The 18645-nt window shown below is 46.3% G+C and overlaps 1 protein-coding gene across 3 annotated transcripts in view; it reads right to left on the bottom strand.

Moving 5' to 3' along the window:
• samd8b (sterile alpha motif domain containing 8b) overlaps positions 1 to 10817 on the bottom strand; it is a 36447-nt gene extending 25630 nt beyond the window's left edge. Inside the window, exon 1 of one of the 3 annotated variants that reach the window (XM_078199593.1) lies at positions 10659 to 10817. Coding sequence is in view for 1 of the 3 variants with exons in the window: in XM_078199595.1 (XP_078055721.1) it covers positions 10659 to 10663 (5 nt within the window). In the remaining 2 variants the exon portion in view is untranslated. Of the gene's footprint in view, positions 1 to 10469; positions 10602 to 10658 lie in introns of those variants that run through there. The other 2 variants (XM_078199595.1, XM_078199594.1) reach the window with 2 other exon arrangements.
• Positions 10818 to 18645: the final 7828 nt, after the last annotated feature.

Genomic DNA, 18645 nt, shown 5'->3' with positions numbered 1-18645 from the left:
ACAAAAATCAATAAGTAACCCATTGTGCAAGTTGCTGTCTTCAATTTTTTTTTTAGTTTATTTTAAAACTTTATTTCTTTCTTTCCTGTTGCTCGTGTTCCTTCAATTCATAAAACATGACCTCCACACAAGGCCCTAAAATATTTGCAGCCAGTCCCCACAACACAGGGAGCGGAGAGAGAATGGGGGTGTGAGACTGCTCTCACTGTGGACTGACCGTATCCATATTCCAAGATGGCGCCAGACTATGGCGACTCTTTGAGAGCTATGTATGGTATGATTTGTTTGGATAGCAGACAAAACAATACTTTTCACTGTATCTCGGTACATGTGACAATAATAAATTGAATCAAGCCAAAAAGGCATTATAGGCCATTACAAAAATTTAAGTATAACAAGTGGCAACTTCAGGACTCCAATCCAAATTGTTCCTGCCAACTTGTTGCTGATGACAATACTTACCAAAGCAGAGTACTGCATCTTTGCTAGTCAGAGTGCTTCTCGCAGTGATTTATTTTTATAATGTAGTGACTTATTAAGCAAAGGCATAGAGATGAATGGCCTGTCAGTCTGTTAGGTTTTGGTGATACTTGTTGTCGGAAAAATAATGAACAGCAAACCAGAACATCTGCTGTTCTTGACACTGCCATGGGTGGTTTCAGCGTGTCAGCATTACCTCTCAAAGGACAGGGAGCAGAATTAGCTCTGATAAGACCTGGCCAGACACCAGGAGTTCCAGATTGCATCACTTCAGAGCAAATGTCACACATAGAACAAAGATTTGTGTACATGCATGGAATACAAGATTCAAAATACCCAATGCCAAACAGCTGCAAGGACAGGAGTGAGTAAAGCCAAAAACATTGACTAATACAAATAAAACACACTTCTAAATTGATGTTGAGAAACCAAAAGCATTATTTAAATACAAATAATTTAATGCAGAAATATAGCCCAAAGCACTTCATAAAGTGTTAACAGACTAAACTGGATATCAAGCCAAAGAAGACATATTACAAGGGGTGACTAAATGCTTGGATCAAGGGGTGGGCTTTTAGGACAGTCAATGTAAAGGCAATGAATAAGAGGGCTTCAAACTTAGATCCTGAAGCCACAGCTATATTTCCTTCCTCAGTGTTCCACAGCCATACATCCTGAAGGGACTGGAGAGATAAGAGTGCAGGGTCAGGAAGAAACTCATTGCTGGAAACACTCTGGCAATAATTGAATAGGCAACACTGGAATGAAACAAGGTCAATCCAAAGGGGATGTACAATGCAGGATAGGCATTGGAAAGCGATGATGGAGTCAACTGTATCAAAGACTACAGAGAATGTAATTTAAAGCTTTGATTCAGGACTTTTCAGTGCTGTAGCAGGGACACAAATCTGGTCAAAGAAGTTCATTTGTGATTTATACACTTGGCCCATCGCAGATCAGGTAAAAAGCTCCCACTTTCTGCAGTCCTGGTGCTCCATGAATCGGAATCCATTTCTCCCATCGCAATCATGCATTCAACTCTTTGATCTTATTTCCCCTTCACCAATTTGCTTGTGTACCATGCAGTAATCTAGAGATTATCTTTTTGTGGTTCTGCTTTTTAATTTTGTCCCTAACTGCTCATACTCCCTCAGCAGAACCTTTGTCATTTAACCCACATGGACCATGACAACTGGATCCTTCCCCTCCTCCTCCAAGTTCTTCTCCAGCCCTGAGGACACGTCCTTAACCCTGGCACTGGGCAGACAACACGGCCTTCGAAACTCGCAATTTTGGCCGGAGTAAAAAAAAAGGTGTCTAACGATCTTGTCCCTGACTACAGGTATGTTCCTTTTTGCATCACCCCACAACCCTACACAACTTGAATGGTTTCCTGCACCGGTGCTATGGTCAGTCTGCTCATCCGCCCTTTAGCTCCCGCCCACACAAGCTGCAAAAACATTGAATCTGTTGGGACAATTGCTACCTTCTGAATCCCCGTACCCGCCTCTCTTAGTCACACACTTCTATCACTAATCACAGACAAAATCTGAAGCACCTAGTCTCAGTCGGTGTGACTGCCTCCTGGAACAAGTGTCCAGGTAACTGCCCCCCTCTGCAGTGTCCAAAGTTCAGGCTCCAACTCACCAACTCCGAGCTGAAGTTCCACGAACTGCAGATGTTTACTGCAGATGTGGTTGCCATGGATCATACGGCTGTCCTTCAGTACGCATATGCCAAAACTGTAACACATCACCCCCCCCCCCCCACCCCCCACCCCGACTTCACCATCTTTATTTTGCTTCTATTCAATTAATTAGGTTTCAAATTTACAGTATTACCCAATGATTGTGCAGAGTTATATTAAGGAGTTCAACTAGATATGCTACAAATTTAGTATAATACATAATATCTCCCAGCACTGGTTTAAACTATTGTCCCATTTTAGAGAGGGAAAAACTAAAAACTCATCAATCGCTTGGCTGCACGCCTAATTAATGCCTCCAGGCTGCATCGCTAGGGTTCACTGTCTCTGGCTCCCTCTCTTGGACCACTCCTTTTCTGTGAATGCCAGATCAGCACCACCTTCCACTCTGCACCGAACTCCCTCGCTTACCAGGTTTAAGCACTCGGGGTTCCACTGCCACCTTCAAGGGATCTGCTCCATGTGTCTCCTGTATTTATATTAGCTCAGATCCCCGTGAGCTGAGTCAGCGGCTGCTGGCTGGGAAACCAGTTCAAACTAGTTACCTAATTGGCTAACCACAGCTATCTCTAGCAGTGAGGTTCTTTAACACTGAAGAAAACTACAATTTGCTGAATGTAAAACGCGCATCTAGCATTTTGACTAACTTTTAGAAAAAAAATCAACCCTTGAAAGTCTGCAATTACCAAATTCCCAGACTAAAGTTTTCCACCGCCGCCTTTGTGCAACTTCCTCTGGTTCTCAACCCTTCCTCCAAGAAGAACAATTTCTCTCTACCCACTCTGTCCAGATCCTTCATGGTTTGAATCAAATCCCCTCACAACCTTTTTGTCTCCAGGAGAACAGCTCCAGCTTCTCCAATCTACGTAACCCACGAGGAAAGAGGTCAAAGGAAAGCAGGAAACTACAGAAACAGGGAGGCTTAAGGTGAGCAAGGAGGTGAATATCATCCTTGAAGGTGGTATGATGCAGTGAACAAGGGGTGAGAGTTGCAACAGCGGCGATGAACAGATGGTCTCAGTCTTTGTGACCAAAAAACAGTCCACAAGCTCTTTGCATGCAGAGGGTAGTCGGGCAAGTCTATGTTTGGTAGATGTATGGGGAAAAGGGGTTAACCTTACTCTTCAGGATAATCCTAGAGTAGTGAATGAATTTGGCAGGGAACAGCAAAGCTAGAACTGCTGGATGCTGCCAGAATCAATACTCAAGAGCTACAAGCACTGTTTATACTACAGGAAGCCCTCAGAACTCCCCCAGTCATTAGGAAGAACTCAGTTGGACCAGTACAACACAGACATACATGTGGTCGAAGCACTTACCATTATTTATCACTGCTAAGAATCTGGCACATCTTTATAGCACATTATCACTATAAAGCATTTTTTTAAAGTGGAACCATCAATTAGCAGCTGCTCTTGCCACTAACTGTAATTTTTTAATGTAAAAGTTACAATAAAAGCACTTGGAATTAGTTTCATTCTTGGTGGATTTTCAAACTTGTAGCTCAACAAGTACCACGTTGACACTGCTAGCCAAAGTCTGCCTAACTCCAAATTGTTCAGGATTTCACAATACAGAGCCAGGTTAAATTAGTCTAGTGCCATATCACTGGTGATTTATCATCGATTATTTTTTATTTACAGAGTTATCGCAACTTTCCAAACTATATACATCAACAGTCTTGCAACTTGTTCCACTGTATGTGCACAGTAAGAACTTTAACCCCTTACAAATATTTAAAGGCAACTGATTATTAATAGATCATAAGAAATAGGAGCAGGAGTAAATTCTTTGGCCCTTGGAACCTGTGCCATTATTCAATAAGATCATGACTGATCTTATCGTGGCCCTAACTCCACTTTCATGTCTCTAAACCATAACCCTTGTGGATGAAATAGCGGCCTAACTAACATATTCGATGATCCAGATTCCACTGCTCTCTGGGGAAGAGAGTTCCAAAGACTAATGGCTCTCTGTGAGAAAAAATTCTTTCTCATCTCGGTCTCAAATAAGAAGTCTCACTACACCAGGTTAAAGTCCAACAGGTTTATTTGAAATCACGACCTTTCGGTTCTGATGAAGGAGCAGCGCTCCGAAAGCTCGTTATTCCAAATAAACCTTTTAGACTTTAACCTGGTGTTGTGAGACTTCTTACTGTGTCCACCCCAGTCCAACGCCGGCATCTCCACATCAGTCTCAAACAGACGACCCTATATTTTCAAACTGCGTCCCCCCAGGTCATTGAATGTCTTGAAGACAGAGATAGATAGGTTCTTGATCAATTAGGGGATCAAGGGGTTATGGGGAAAAGGCAGGAGAATGGGGATAAGAAAAATATCAGCCATGATTGAATGGCGGAGCAGACTCGATGGGCCGAGTGGCCTAATTCTGCTCCTATGTCTTATGGTCTTACGAGCAGAAACATCCTCTCAGCATCTACACTGTCAAGGCCCCTCAGAATCATAGACGTCTCAATAAGATCATCTCTCATTCTGCTAAATTCCAACCTACTCAACATTTCCTCATAAGACAACCCCTTCATTCCACAGCCTAGTGAACATTAACTGCTTCCTACGCAAATACATCCCTCCTTGAGTAAAGAAACCTAACAGTACTTTAGTTGCGGCCTCACCCCATCCCTCGTGCAGTAAAGGCTAACATTCCATTTTCCTTCCTTCCCAATTATTTGCCGTTTCTGCATCATCATTTTTGTGATTCACAGAGAATACGAGCACATTATCGATATGCCAAATAAAACTGGGGCGCCTGCGTATGGAAAATAACTAATGGGATTCCAATGCTTTTAAAAATGTTACCTTGATGTTTTGCTATTTCCAATCCCTTTTCCCCAGCACTGTCACTCTGTCACCAGTAGGTTCCGATGGAATTCAGGATGCATGCTGCTCAATTAGTAGCAGTTCAGCAAACAAAAAAAAACATATTAGACAGGCTTTTTCTCCCCTCTCGCACGCTCAAAAGTTGAAGCATTTCGTCACAGCCGAACGCTCAAGTGATCTGCAGTAATATTTGGCCAATGACCTCAAAACTTCAACCTCAGGATGTCAGTGCAGGCCAGGTCAAAAACACGAGGTTTGTTGTTCTCACAGGAGAGCGCCTGGGTCGCCCAGCTGGATTGTAACGATTTTAGTTGAAGACACTGATAAAATGCAACTAGAATGTTGATTAAGGTCAATGAACTCAGGTCACTTTGACCAAAACTTTACCGTAAATACAATGAAACGTACAGAAATGCAGGACAAAGACAACAACTGGGCTCCGCTCAACACCTCTCAGGTCATACACACAACACTCAAGACAACATGGGCTTTTCCAACAGAATCATTCATCTATGACTTGTCACAAGCATGCAATGTATTCAGAAGTAAGCGTCCATGCCTATTTAAAGGTACAATGGTTATCTTGTTTCATGCCTTTCTCAAGACAGGCTTTGAGAAGCCCCAATACATGGAAGAGGATTCTGAATCTTTGTTTCAAAATATTTGCAACTGCCTCCAACCCTGTGGCAGAGCTCACACCGTCTGTGCCACTAATTCCGACCTGTGGGTCATTCCTTTAGATGGCTAGAAAGGAAATAGACGAGAGTAAACTAACAAAAGAGATAAAAATAGCTTGTAATAATTTTAATTGTTCCTGTAGGTACGTAAAAATGAACAGATCAAAAGTAAACACGGCTCCCTTCTGGGGAAAGACTAAAGAATTTATAATCGGAATAATGGCAAAGACATCGGACCAATACTTTATATCAGCCTTCGCAGTGAAAATCCAAATACTGGACAGCCATTAATCCCCCTTTATCCTCAAAAGGATGTTAAACACAACTTTAAACAGTCCGACAAAAGTGGGGAATCAAGGGTCAAGTGAGAATGAGAACTAAAAGAAATTAGTGCTGGCACAAGAGTTGGACTAGAGAAATTAATGAAACCAAATCCACCGGACCCGATAGCCTAATTCCTGGAGTTTTAAAAGAGTGGCTCCAGAGATTGTGGGTACGCTGATTTTGATCTTCAAGAATTCCCTGGATTTTATAATAGATTGGAAGGTAGCAAACGTAGGAAAGTAGGACAAGAGAAACAGGGAAGTAACGATAGGCGGTTTCTCTGACAGTAATAGGGGAAATGCTAGAATCTATTATTTGGGTAACAGGGCACTTACAAAATCATATTTGGGCAAAGTCAACATGGATTTATGAAAGGAGATTCATACTTGACAAATCTGTTTGAGGTAACCAGCAGGGTAGATAAAGAGGAACAGTGTAACTCAGATGTTCAAAAAGCATTTTAAAAGGGTACCGCAGAACAACAACCTGTATTTATACAGCTCTTTCGACATAGTCAAACATCCAAAGGTGCTCCACAGAAGCGCAATAAAGCAGCAATTTAACACCAGCTCACATACTCCTATTCCACTCCCACTGTACGGAAAGCTGCAATCCCACTCCACTCCAGCTGAAAGTGGAGTACAGTACAGAGCATTGCCCAGGATCTTTCTGAAGCGTATGCCAACAAATCACAGTATCAGCAACAATTAGCAATCTGTTCCAACGTCCCTGGAGCACGTAACATCCTAATCTCTCCTGAAAGCCGATTCCTCCCTTCAAAAATTCAACCAAACAACAGCAAGAAATAACAATCTTTCCATTCCACAAAACGGAACACACAATTGGGACAGGTCAGCGCCTTCTGGTCCGAATAAACATCCTAGGATGTCACTTATCCCATTAAATTATTTGAGTTGGTGAAATCTATCAGACTTTGATAAGGTCAGCACAGAAGACCAGCTCAGAAAGTTTGTTCAGCTGCAGGCGGGGGGCAGGTTTAAAAAAATGCAAACAATGGACCAAGTTAGCTGCAAATAGTCATTCGTACAAGATTTTATTGGCCTTTTACCTTAGTTGCTTTCCTCATGACCAGCAGCAGGGACGGTGCTGGTGGCACAGTGGTTAGCAGTGCTGCCTCACAGCGCCAGGGACCTGGGTTCGATTCCCGGCTTGGGTCACGGTCTGTGTGGAGTTTCTCCCCGTGTCTGCGTGGGTTTCCTCCGGGTGCTCCGGTTTCCTCCCACACTCCGAAGATGTGCGGGTTAGGTGGATTGGCCGTGCTAAATTGCCCCTGAGTATCAGGGAGACGAGCTGGGGTAAATGCATGGGGGTTAGGGTGGGATTGTGGTCGGTGCAGACGCGATGGGCCAAATGGCCTCCTTCTGCACTGTATGGCTTCTATGACCACATCGGTATGCGAGTCCTCACTCACTACACACTCTCAGTGTATGCGTTACATGCTCATTATCTGGGTCATTGAGCACATTTGAGAATTTTTTTTAAAAATCACTAATTTTGATTTATGTGAATCCTTTGCCTTCGAGTCCTCCACATTCTTACAGCAATTAAATTGCAGCTAAGGTACCAATTAGATTTAGTAACGTATTGTTATTTATAGTAATTAGATAAGTAAACAGCAGATTAAGACAATCAGATTCACGGAATTCAGCTCCTGCGCCTCGGGATATAGAAAATCAATCGCATCACATGCATTAAAATGTTGATGCAAAACTTGATCCTACCTTACTCTAATTGTTTTTCAGTTCACCTCTTAAACAAACACGTATCTCTCCTGCTCGCAATAAGCGACCCAAATACCCACAGGACAGACGGATATCTGAACTTCTCGCAAAATGTCTCCCAGGTGCTAAGTCAGGAGGTTTAATAGGTTACTGCCCAGTAGCTACTGTATCAGCTGAACTGTCACGTTACAGTGACAGATCTTTGGAAATGATATGGCACACAACTTCAATGTTCATATCTTGGCCTATAATTCTGTGAGATAGGATGCAAGGACATGCACAGCCAAGGGTAGAAACACTCCGGAGCAAATGATAATTTTGTCCCCATTCAAGGTTACACTCGAATAACTGCAAGCAAATTCCCCCAAGTCTGGTCGTCAGCCCTTATGACTTGAGTAAAAATCATCTAATATCCTATTTATATTCTGCGTATCCCATTTTTCACAATAAGAAAATGGGAAGAAATTAAGTGTGACATAACAGACTTCTTGTGTTCAAATGCATTTGTTGTATAAAGCAAGATTTGGAGCTACTATAGCCATTCTAGTTACTGGTGCTATTTTAGCAACCTAGAATATTCGACAGGATGGCTGTTGCTTTTAGCAATGCCCAGTAATAGTATTAGAATTGTGAGAAAAACTTCACACATTCATTCATTCACACCATCTGATTACTTTGGGTTGCAAACTTTAAACTGAGTAGGTGTTGTGCAACCCCCGTTTATTTTCTGCGCAATCCATGTAACATTACACACGCATCTCTGGATGCAATCTCAGACAGGAAGACAGTTTCTGGTTGGTGATGAGGGCGGGGGGGAAGGGGTGGACTAATTTCCTAACTGATCTGCTATATCTGAAGACGTGCACACTGGCTCATTATTAATATGGCGCTGCCTATATTACTTCAGATTTACAGCTAGCCAGCTGGCAAAGGGCTTTCACTGCATACCTCCAAAGGCAAAAGCCAGGATTTTCCATCCTGCGGCAAGCCAGCCAAGAGTCCATTGACTTCACCGGGACTGGAAGATTCCAGTGGGCAGGGCTGGAAAATTCTACCCAAACTATCGATGGTGATTAAGGTCACTGACTCCTGTAAGCAGTGTTGGATTGGTTGGTTGCTGAACAGCTCCTGGAAGTGCTAGATATTAGTTTTCAAAGCTGTAAAAATTCTCCACAGGTTGGCATGGGTAAAGATCTGCATTTTATGTGACAACGGGCCAAAACTATTCCAGTATAGCACACTGAGGGATGATGATTAAGGGAATAAAGTCTGCAGGTCACCTACAAATCACAAGCTTTGAAACCATGAGTCAAAATAAGGAAGCTGAAAATGAGGTCATTATCAGTTGAGCAACTTGATGAAAAGCACTGTTGCCAAATGTCCATCAGGCTGTTCGCCGTTCCAGCGCCTGGGAATCGTGGCCAGTTTGCAGTTGGATAAGAATCATGAAGCCAGTTCTCTGAGTTTGGCAGGTCTCAGGGGAAGCCTGGGCTGTTGAATCTTCCCCCCCCCCCCTCCCCAATGAGAGAGATTGGTACCACAGAATGCAAAGATATATAGAATGCACCAAATTAAATAATCTTCCCACAGCTAATGTTCATAAAACTAATCATTCGATAAAGCATTCAGGCTTTTTGTCCTTGTCGGCCACTTAGATGCATTCCAATGGGGCACTGTGGCCACACATTGAGTAAATATTCAGCGCAGTGTAGCTTCACCTTCCACAGATGTACCCCTGACTGATTGACTGCAGCTCACTTTCTGGTTTCAGGTCACTTCATTATTCGGGCAAGTGGGTCTGCCTACTTATCAGATCGGTTACAGATCTTTAATCTTCTTGAGGATTTCCCAAATTAAACCCATTAACAGCAACACACAAATGAAATCATGTAATTTAGTACGTTTGCGAATGGCACCGCCCTTCTGACCCAAATAGAAAGAAAGCAAGCTTCCCAAACACTAATTTACATGCATCATTCATAAACCTCTGATCAAGTTTACTGAATGAACAATTTCCATATCAATTTTATTTTCCAGTTGGAGCAATAACAAACAAAGCTGCCATTTCCACACACACTAACGGGAGACAGATAGGGAGACAGATAGGGAGACAGATAGGGAGACAGATAGGGAGACAGATAGGGAGACAGATAGGGAGACAGATAGGGAGACAGATAGGGAGACAGATAGGGAGACAGATAGGGAGACAGATAGGGAGACAGATAGAATCTATCCCGGGGCAACGCAGTGGTTAGCACTGCCGTCTCACAGCGCCAGGGACCCAGGTTTGATTCCCAGCTTGGGTCACTGTCTGTGCGGTGTCTGCACATTCTCCCCATGTCTGTGTGGGTTTCCTCCGGGTGCTCCGGTTTCCTCCCACAGTCTGAAAGACGTGCTGGTTAGGGTGCGTTGGCCGTACTAAATTCTCCCTCAGTGTTACCCGAACAGGCACCGGAGTGTGGCGTCTAGGGGATTTTCACAGTAACTTCATTGCAGTGTTAAGCCTATTTGTGACACTAATAAATAAACTTTCAGAAAAGATATAGAATTCAGATCCAGTAAACAATCTACTCACTGGAACCAGATCAAATGGGAGCAGATCCTAAAAGTTATTTGCCAGTCAGTATAGTATTTATCTGTTAGGTTTCACTGACCTTCAACCAGGTACACTGAATGAATTAAATTGGACAGATTTCTTACTGACCTGCTTCCCACATCACAGAGCCTGTTAGGTAAAGGCTTGTGAATGAGCAGACAGTATTGTTCAGGCACTCAGAGGTAGCAGCCAGCGATGGAGCTCTGGCTGTAACCCTGCCCCACAGCCGCTCCAGCTGGGCCTCAACAGCAGCCCCGCTGCTGCCCACTTCCAACTCTCCCGGCGGCTCTTACTCACCCCATACACCCGCTCCGTGTCAGCAGCCGATTCTGCCTCTTCACCTAAAGCCGGAGTCCGGCCCCTACGTCAGATAGACGCCCAGCGGATCCCCACACAGCTTCATCGCCAGCTCCCCCCACACACACATCAACATAACACAGCGTCCCCTGCAGCCCCGCACAACCCGGAGCCCGGACTCCACCCACAGCGCCACCCGCAGCACTGGGAGGCACTGCCCGGACTCCAGACACAGCGCCACCCGCAGCACTGGAGGTACTGTTCGGACTCCAGACACAGCGCCACCCGCAACACTGGAGGTACTGTATTGACTCCCGACACAGCGCCACCCGCAGCACTGGAGGTATTGCCTGGACTCCAGACACAGCGCCACCCGTAGCCCTGGAGGTACTGCCTTGACTCCAGACACAGCGCCACCCGCAGCGTTGGAGGTACTGCCTTGACTCCCGACACAGCGCCACCCGCAGCCCTGGAGGTACTGTGCGGACTCCGGACACAGCGCCACCCGCAGCACTGGATGTACTGCCTTGACTCCTGACACAGCGCCACCCGCAGCACTGGAGATACTGCCTTGACTCCCGACACAGCGCCACCCGCAGCACTGGAGGTACTGCCTTGACTCCCGAAACAGCACCTCCTGCAGTACAGGAGGTACTGCCCGGACTCCAGACACAGCGCCACCCGCAGCTCCGCATAAACCGGATCCCGGACTCCAGACACAGCGCCACCCGCAGTACTGGAGGCATTACCCGGGCTCCACACACAGCGCCATCCGCAGCCCTGGAGGTGGAGCCAACCCTCCAGTGCACCATGGAGACGGACCTTGGAATTCTGCACTGGTTCTCCAGTTGTGTGGTGCTCTGCTTTTTATTCTTTCTGCCAAAGTGAACAACTTCACACTTTCCCACATTATACTCCATCTGCCAGAAATTTGCACACTGTCAAACCATCTATATCTATCAACAATCTCCTTATGTCCACTTCTCAACATACTTTCCATCCATCTCTGTGTCATCCACAAATTTAGTTATCTACATTTGGTTATAGAACAAGCGACTGTACTCCAGAAAAAAAATTAACTGTTAGTGGAGTGCGTTCAGGTGTCCTGCAGTCCATGAACACCAGATCTCTCTCCCTCCTACTTTGAGACCCCCAAAACAAGGGTGCATGGTGGAAGAAAATTCAATAGTGACTTTCAGAAGGAAACATATATCTACTTAAAAAGTGGGGGTGGGTGGGAATGGGGGAGGAGATCAAAGGGCTATAAGGAAAAGGCAAAAGGGTTAACTGCACAGGTCTTTCGAAGAGCCAGGAATTTATGATGACCTTTCTGTGATTCGAAACAGCACCAGAAATTGGAGTTGCTCTGCAGTGTTGCCAGGTTTTCTGCATTTTCTGTTCGGGCGGCACAGTGGTTAGCACTGCTGCCTCACAGCGCCAGGGACCTGTGTTCAATTCTGGCTTGGGTCACTGTGTGGAGTCTGCACGTTCTCCCTGGGTCTGCATGGGTTTCCTCCGGTTTCCTCCCACTCTTCAAAGATGTGCGGGTTAGGTGGATTGACCATGCTAAATTGCCCCTTAGTGTCAAGAGATTAGCAGGGTAAATATGTGGGGTTACGGGGATAGGGCCTGGGTGGGATTGTGGTCGGTGCAGACTCGTTGGGCCGAATGGCCTCCTTCAGCACCGTAGGGATTCTATGATTATTAAAAAGTAACTCTAATCCCCTGTAGAGTCTCACTCAGGCTGGGAGCTGTACTCTGGACGTAACAGGAATGAGTGACTCCACATCAAATAATATGTGAAAACAATCATTTTTATTCAACAATTATTAACGAGAAAATATACAAACAAAAACATTGGGACAAAGAAAAGATTTTTAAGGCATGTTTGCAGTTAAGGACAGTCATGATAGGAATGGAGCAATATATAGACCTGTCATAGAGACTGAACTAAATAAATACTTGGCTTTGGTTTCCACAAGAGGTGGAGTTAAAAATTGTAGAATGTATAAACATCCAAATTAGGAGTCAAAGTAGGCCATTCAGCCCTTCGCATTTTTTCCACCCTTCAATGAGAACATGGCTGATCTGATTGTGACCTTAAGTCCACATTCCACCGACCCCCGATAGCCTTTGACTCTTTCGTTAGTCAAAAATCTCTCTACCTCTGCCTTGTAAACATTCATTGACCCTGCCTCCACCACTCTCTGATGAAGAGAGCTCCAAAGATTCACAACCCTCAGAGAAAACCATTCTTCTCATCTCCACCTTAAATGGGAGACTCTTATTTTTACAACTGTGTCCCCTCATTCTAGTCACACAGAGTTGAATCTAAAATGGTTGGTGGATGTTATTAGTCACAGACGTTACTGCAGCTTAAGGTAGATTTTCAAGGCGATATTTGTGTTGTTTTATTTAAAATACAAGAAGCACTAGCTGCTTTGGCCATCCATTGTTAGATCTGATCAAAACATATCATGCGTCCTCACCCTCCTCTGGCTAAACACTCAGTACTCCAGGATTATCCTGGAGAGCAAAGATGATCCCCCACTTCCTTTCTCCAATCTCAGCAGCTTTCCTCCACCCTCGTCTCCAATGAGTGCGAGGAGCTCATTCATGGATTTCTTTGTCATTAGGAATGTGATTATCCATTCCACCTCCTCAGCTGCTGCACACCTTCCATCTACCTGACCATCGAGCCAGACTGATCCTCAATGTATCCCCTTGCCCACAATGTTCCTTTCTCTACTTTCTCTCCTATCACTGCTCCTGCCTGTTTTTTGAGTTCATGTTGTCCAACAGACTCCTCTTCCACTCTACTGCTGGCCACCCAGCATTCCTTCCTGGCCCCTGTACCAGCCGAGATTGTAAATGGTTCCCTCGCCTCAGCTACTCTGCCCTTCCCTCACAAAACCATCATCATTACCCCACTCCTCAGGAAACGCGCCCTTTCCCCTCTCTGTTTTTGCCAACCACTGACCCATCAGGGTCATAAGGGTGGCACAGTGGTTAGTACTGCTGCCTCACATCACCAGGGATACGGATTCGATTCTGGCCTTGGGTCACTGTCTGTGTGGAGTTTGCACATTCTCCCCATGTCTGCGTGGGTTTCCTCCGGGTGCTCCAGTTTCCTCCCATGCTCCAAAGATGTGCGGGTTAGGTTGATTGGCCATGATAAATTGACCCTAGTGTCAGGGGGATTAGCAGGGTAAATGTGTGGGGCCATTGGAATAGGGCCTGGGTGGGATTGTGGTCGGTGCAGACTCAATGGGCTGAATGGTCTCCTTCTGCACTGTAGGAATTCTATGATTTTGTCTCTCAAAATTTCATGAGCATCCGCCTCCCCAATCCGTGCGCACATTTCCCACAAATACATGTTCGAATCTCTCTGATCTCAGCCTTGTCACAGCACCGACACAACCCTGATCAAAGTCACAGCAGGGCGGCATGGTGGCACAGTGGTTAGCACTGCTGCCTCACAGCGCCAGGAGCCCGGGTTCGATTCCGGTCTTGGGTGACTGTGTGGAGTCTGCACGTTCTCCCCGTGTCTGTGTGGGTTTCCTCCGGGCGCTCCGGTTTCCTCCCACAGTCTGAAAAACATGCTGGTTAGGTGCATTGGCCATGCTAAATTCTCCCTCAGTGTATCTGAACAGGCGCCAGAGTGTGGCAACTAGGGGATTTTCAAAGTAACTTCATTGCAATGTTAATGTAAGTCTCAAACCAAAATTTAACTCCATCAAATTGAATTGTTTTGATTGAGTTAAAATCAGGCCCTTAGGATAAATAATCCAAGTTCAAATTCATGAGCATTTAGCAAATACATAACTAGTCTTAACGAGACAATAATCTGTCTCCGTGAGTCTTTGGGACTGGATTGTTACATTATAATGCTGTTCAATTGCAGAGGAGTAAAGGATTTAAATATAGAATTCCCACTCTTGTTAAATAAAGGAATTACACTCAAACGTCGATGATGATTCAGTTATCTGGCTGAATTATCATCAGAAGAGACAGATTCTATCTGGCAGCCTTACCATTCTCAGAACCTGAAGAAGGTTCTGGAGCAGCCTGTTCAAACCATGTTAAACCTTCATTTCAGGAATGGCGTCTGGGTGTGGACATCTTGGGACAGGAAAGCTAAGAGGAACTTGCTCACTTTAAGATAATGGATAACTGGATGATTGAACGTTGAGTTAGCTTCATCCATATCAGTCGGACCTTTGAATCACGAACACAGGGTATACATAAAGTGAACAGAATGTGACCCTGTCAGGAAGAAATGTCACTGAGGATGTTCTCCTCCTGAGGTTGACAGGAGTGGACTTCCCGAATCTCTTGTGGTTTTGGCTACACAACTCGTGACTTATTTTGCTGACTGGATCCTTGCCGAAAGGTCAGCTTGATAGGCTGGCCCCTCCTCCAATCCAATGGACAGCTTTCCAGAGCAGGTCACCACCACAGAGCTTGCAGCTGACAGTGAGAGTGTGGGACATTGTCCACTCTTGATCCTAGGGAAGGGGTGTGACCTAGTCCCGGGAGGTGGAGGGGGGGTGGGGGCGGGGTGTCCAATCTCTGAGCTGGGAGCGGAGGGGATGTTTGGATGGTGGGGAGATTGAGTGGCACAGTGGTTAGCACTGCTGCCTCACAGCGCCAGGGGACCTGGGTTCAATTCCCGGCTTGGGTCACTGTCTGTGTGGTGTTTGCACATTCTCCCCGTGTCTGCGTGGGTTTCCTCCGGATGCTCTGGTTTCCTCCCACACTCCAAAGATGTGCGGGTTAGGTGGATTGGCCAGGTTAAATTGTCCCTTAGTGTCCTGAGATGTGTAAGTTAGAGTGTTTAGCGGGGTAAATATGTAGGGTTACGGGAACAGGGCCTGGGTGGGATTGTTGTCGGTGTAGACTCGGTGGGCCGAATGGCCTCCTTCTGTACTGTAGGGTTTCTGTGATCCTAAGGAGGAGGGTTCCAATCTTACCGGAATCGGTTTGTTCTGAAGGACAGGCAGAAGCACTCCTACCTCCCTTGGCCACACGCAATGCTGCAGAGGCACATCCCCCTGTGGCTGCAGAGGCACATCCCCCTGTGGCTGCCCTGGGAAGGCTGGGCAAAGCAGGTTGCTGACCAGGGTTGAATGGGGATCATGTTCTTATCCTGTCTATGGTGCCCCTCACCACCCACACATGCCAGGCATCTTCATCATCTGCCCTGGCACCCGTTTTGCTCACTCTCTACCTGTCTTTATGCAGGACAAGCTCACACATTTTGATCTGATTTATTATTGTCACATGTATTATTATACAATGAAAAGTATTGTTTCTTGCACGCTGTACAGAAAAAGCATACTGTTCATAGAACAGGAAAGGAGAGGGTGCAGAATGTAGTGTTACAGTCATAGCTAGGGTGTAGAGAAAGATCAACTTAATGCAAGGTAGGCCCATTCAAAAGTCTGACGCCAGCAGGGAAGAAGCTGTTCTTGAGTCGGTTGGTACATGACCTCAGACTTTTGTATCTTTTTCCCGATAGAAGAAGAGAGAGAATGTCCGGGGTGCGTGGGGTCCTGGACTATGCTGGCTGTTTTGCCGAGGCAGCGGGAAGTGTAGATAGGGGAGCGGTCCAGACAGCAGGTGGAGTGCCAAAACGCAAGGTCCTCTCTGTCAGAAAACCCAGCCATAAAGCTAGCTGGAGACGGTGTGGACCATGCCTGTGTTGATGGAGCAAACACCCAGGTGAGGATCTTACACCAGCTCATCCCCCAGACTGCCATCCTGTGAGTACTTTGTCTTGTTTTACAGTCACCCGCCATGAACTAATTATCCACATCAGCCAAGCGTCTGACAGCTTCAACCAACCAGGCCCTTAGCTCAAGCCCTGGAGGAGGAATCGGAGGACGTTACAGCAGAGGACCCATTGTAGCCCCCACCCACACCTTCCACCAGCGCAGAGACACACACACCTCAGTGGGACCTGGTTCGAGAACAGGCTCGGGGTCACAATCTGGTGAGCATAGGACATAATCTAGTCCACAGCAGCCGGAGGCAGGATCATCCGAGGTCACCGGCCTTCAGAGGACTGCTGGAGGCTGGGAATTCTGCGGATCTGAGTCAGGTGACGAGCGTTTGGACTTGGTGCTAAGCCAGTTGGTGGAACTGCAGTGACAGTCACGGAAACATCAGGAAGGGATGCAGCTGAAGTTCCTCGGATTGTGACGGGGATGGAGCAGTGTGTCCGTGTTCACTCTGAAGTGATCACACTGAGGTCAACACTGGCGGGATGACAATTGCCATGGAGACCTTAATCAGGATGGTCCTTCGCTGGTGCAGGCATTGAAGGCATCTATCGTTGGCCACAAGAGAGGGGGATGGGGCACCCCAATCTCACTCCAGCTACCCCGTCTCCTCAAGGGGTTAGCTAGGGGTCCTCGGGCACCCATAGGGATGAGGACCCGCAGGTGAACCCCCCGGCCTCATCCACTCAGGTGTCTCCAGGATTGTCCAGCCAATCCCAACCCCTTCTCCCTGTGACTTCATCCCCTCCTGCTCCACAGACCAAGGAGGCTTCATCACCCTTCAAAGGGTCAGGACATTGCGAGCCTGATGTGTAACTATTCACCCTCATATTAGAACATAGAACAGTACAGCACAGAACAGGCCCTTCGGCCCACGATGTTGTGCCGAGCTTTATCTGAAACCAAGATCAAGCTATCCCACTCCCTATCATCCTGGTGTGCTCCATGTGCCTATCCAATAACCGCTTAAATGTTCCTAAAGTGTTTGACTCCACTATCACTGCATATTGATTTGAGTGAGTGAAATGAGAGGAATAGCAGGTGGTTCACGGTGTAGGGCACTTGTCCAACAGGGTACTCACTGCATCTCATCACCCCCTCCTGGAATCTCACACACATGCCTGCCTTATCTGGCCATAGCAATGGCCCCTTCCCCTGAAACCTCGGCTTCCTCAAACTCAATGCCCTCATCCCCTTAATTAGGGCAGCACGGGTGGCACAGTGGTTAACACTGCTGTCTCACAGCGCCAGGGACCCGGGTTCGATTCCCAGCTTGGGTCACTGTCTATGTGGAGTTTGCATGTTCTCCCCGTGTCTGCGTAGCTTTCCTCCGGGTGCTCCGGTTTCCTCCCATAGTCCAAAAGACATGCTGGTTAGGTGCATTGGCCGTGCTAAATTCTCCCTCAGTGTACCTGAACAGGCGCCGGAGTGTGGCAACTAGGGGATTTTCACAGTAACTTCATTGCAGTGTTAATGTAAGCCTACTTGTGACACTAATAAATAAACTTAAACTAGAACTTTGAAACCCACCTCATCGGAGGAGATGTACAGCTTCTCCATGTGGGAATCTGATAAGTCCTTCCCTCTGTACAGCAGCATACAGCAAGGCAATGATGATCTGTGAGACTGTACTGGAACTCTCCATCAGACCTTTCCAGGCATGGGAATCACATCTTTAAGATGCCCTGGGTCTGTGCCACCAATACTCGGGTATCATGAGTATCATTGTCCCTTCTCTGTGCAGGATTCTGGGCCCACCACACAAGCACCATCAGCCCTGTCCTTTATGGGTACATGTGGTCACAGAGGAGCCAACACTAGAGTCTGTGTGGTCCCTCAATAATGTCCAGGATCTGTAATCTATTCAAGGTGTATGAATTATGGGCACTTCCTAGGTATCTGCTGTAAACCTGTATGGTAAGTTTGTTATGGTCGAAGAGCAGCTAGCTGTATTGAGCAGGTGGCAACTTCCTGTTTACGTGTTTTGATTTGATTTGAGTTCATTTGACTTATTGTCACATGGAATCATATAATCCCTACAGTGCAGACGGAGGACATTCGGCCCATCAAATCTGACCTGACCACAATCCCACCCAGACCCTATTCCCGTAACCCCACGTATTTACCCTGCTAATCCCCCTGACACCAAGGGTCAATTTAACATGGCCAATCAATCTAACCCGTGCATCTTTGGACTGTGGGAG

Source organism: Mustelus asterias, chromosome 28 (assembly GCF_964213995.1).
Source record: "Mustelus asterias chromosome 28, sMusAst1.hap1.1, whole genome shotgun sequence".
In the NCBI taxonomy this organism is placed as follows: Eukaryota; Metazoa; Chordata; class Chondrichthyes; order Carcharhiniformes; family Triakidae; genus Mustelus; species Mustelus asterias.
The sequence above is the reverse complement of the archived record's forward strand: the minus strand, read 5'-3'. Positions and strand labels throughout refer to the sequence as shown.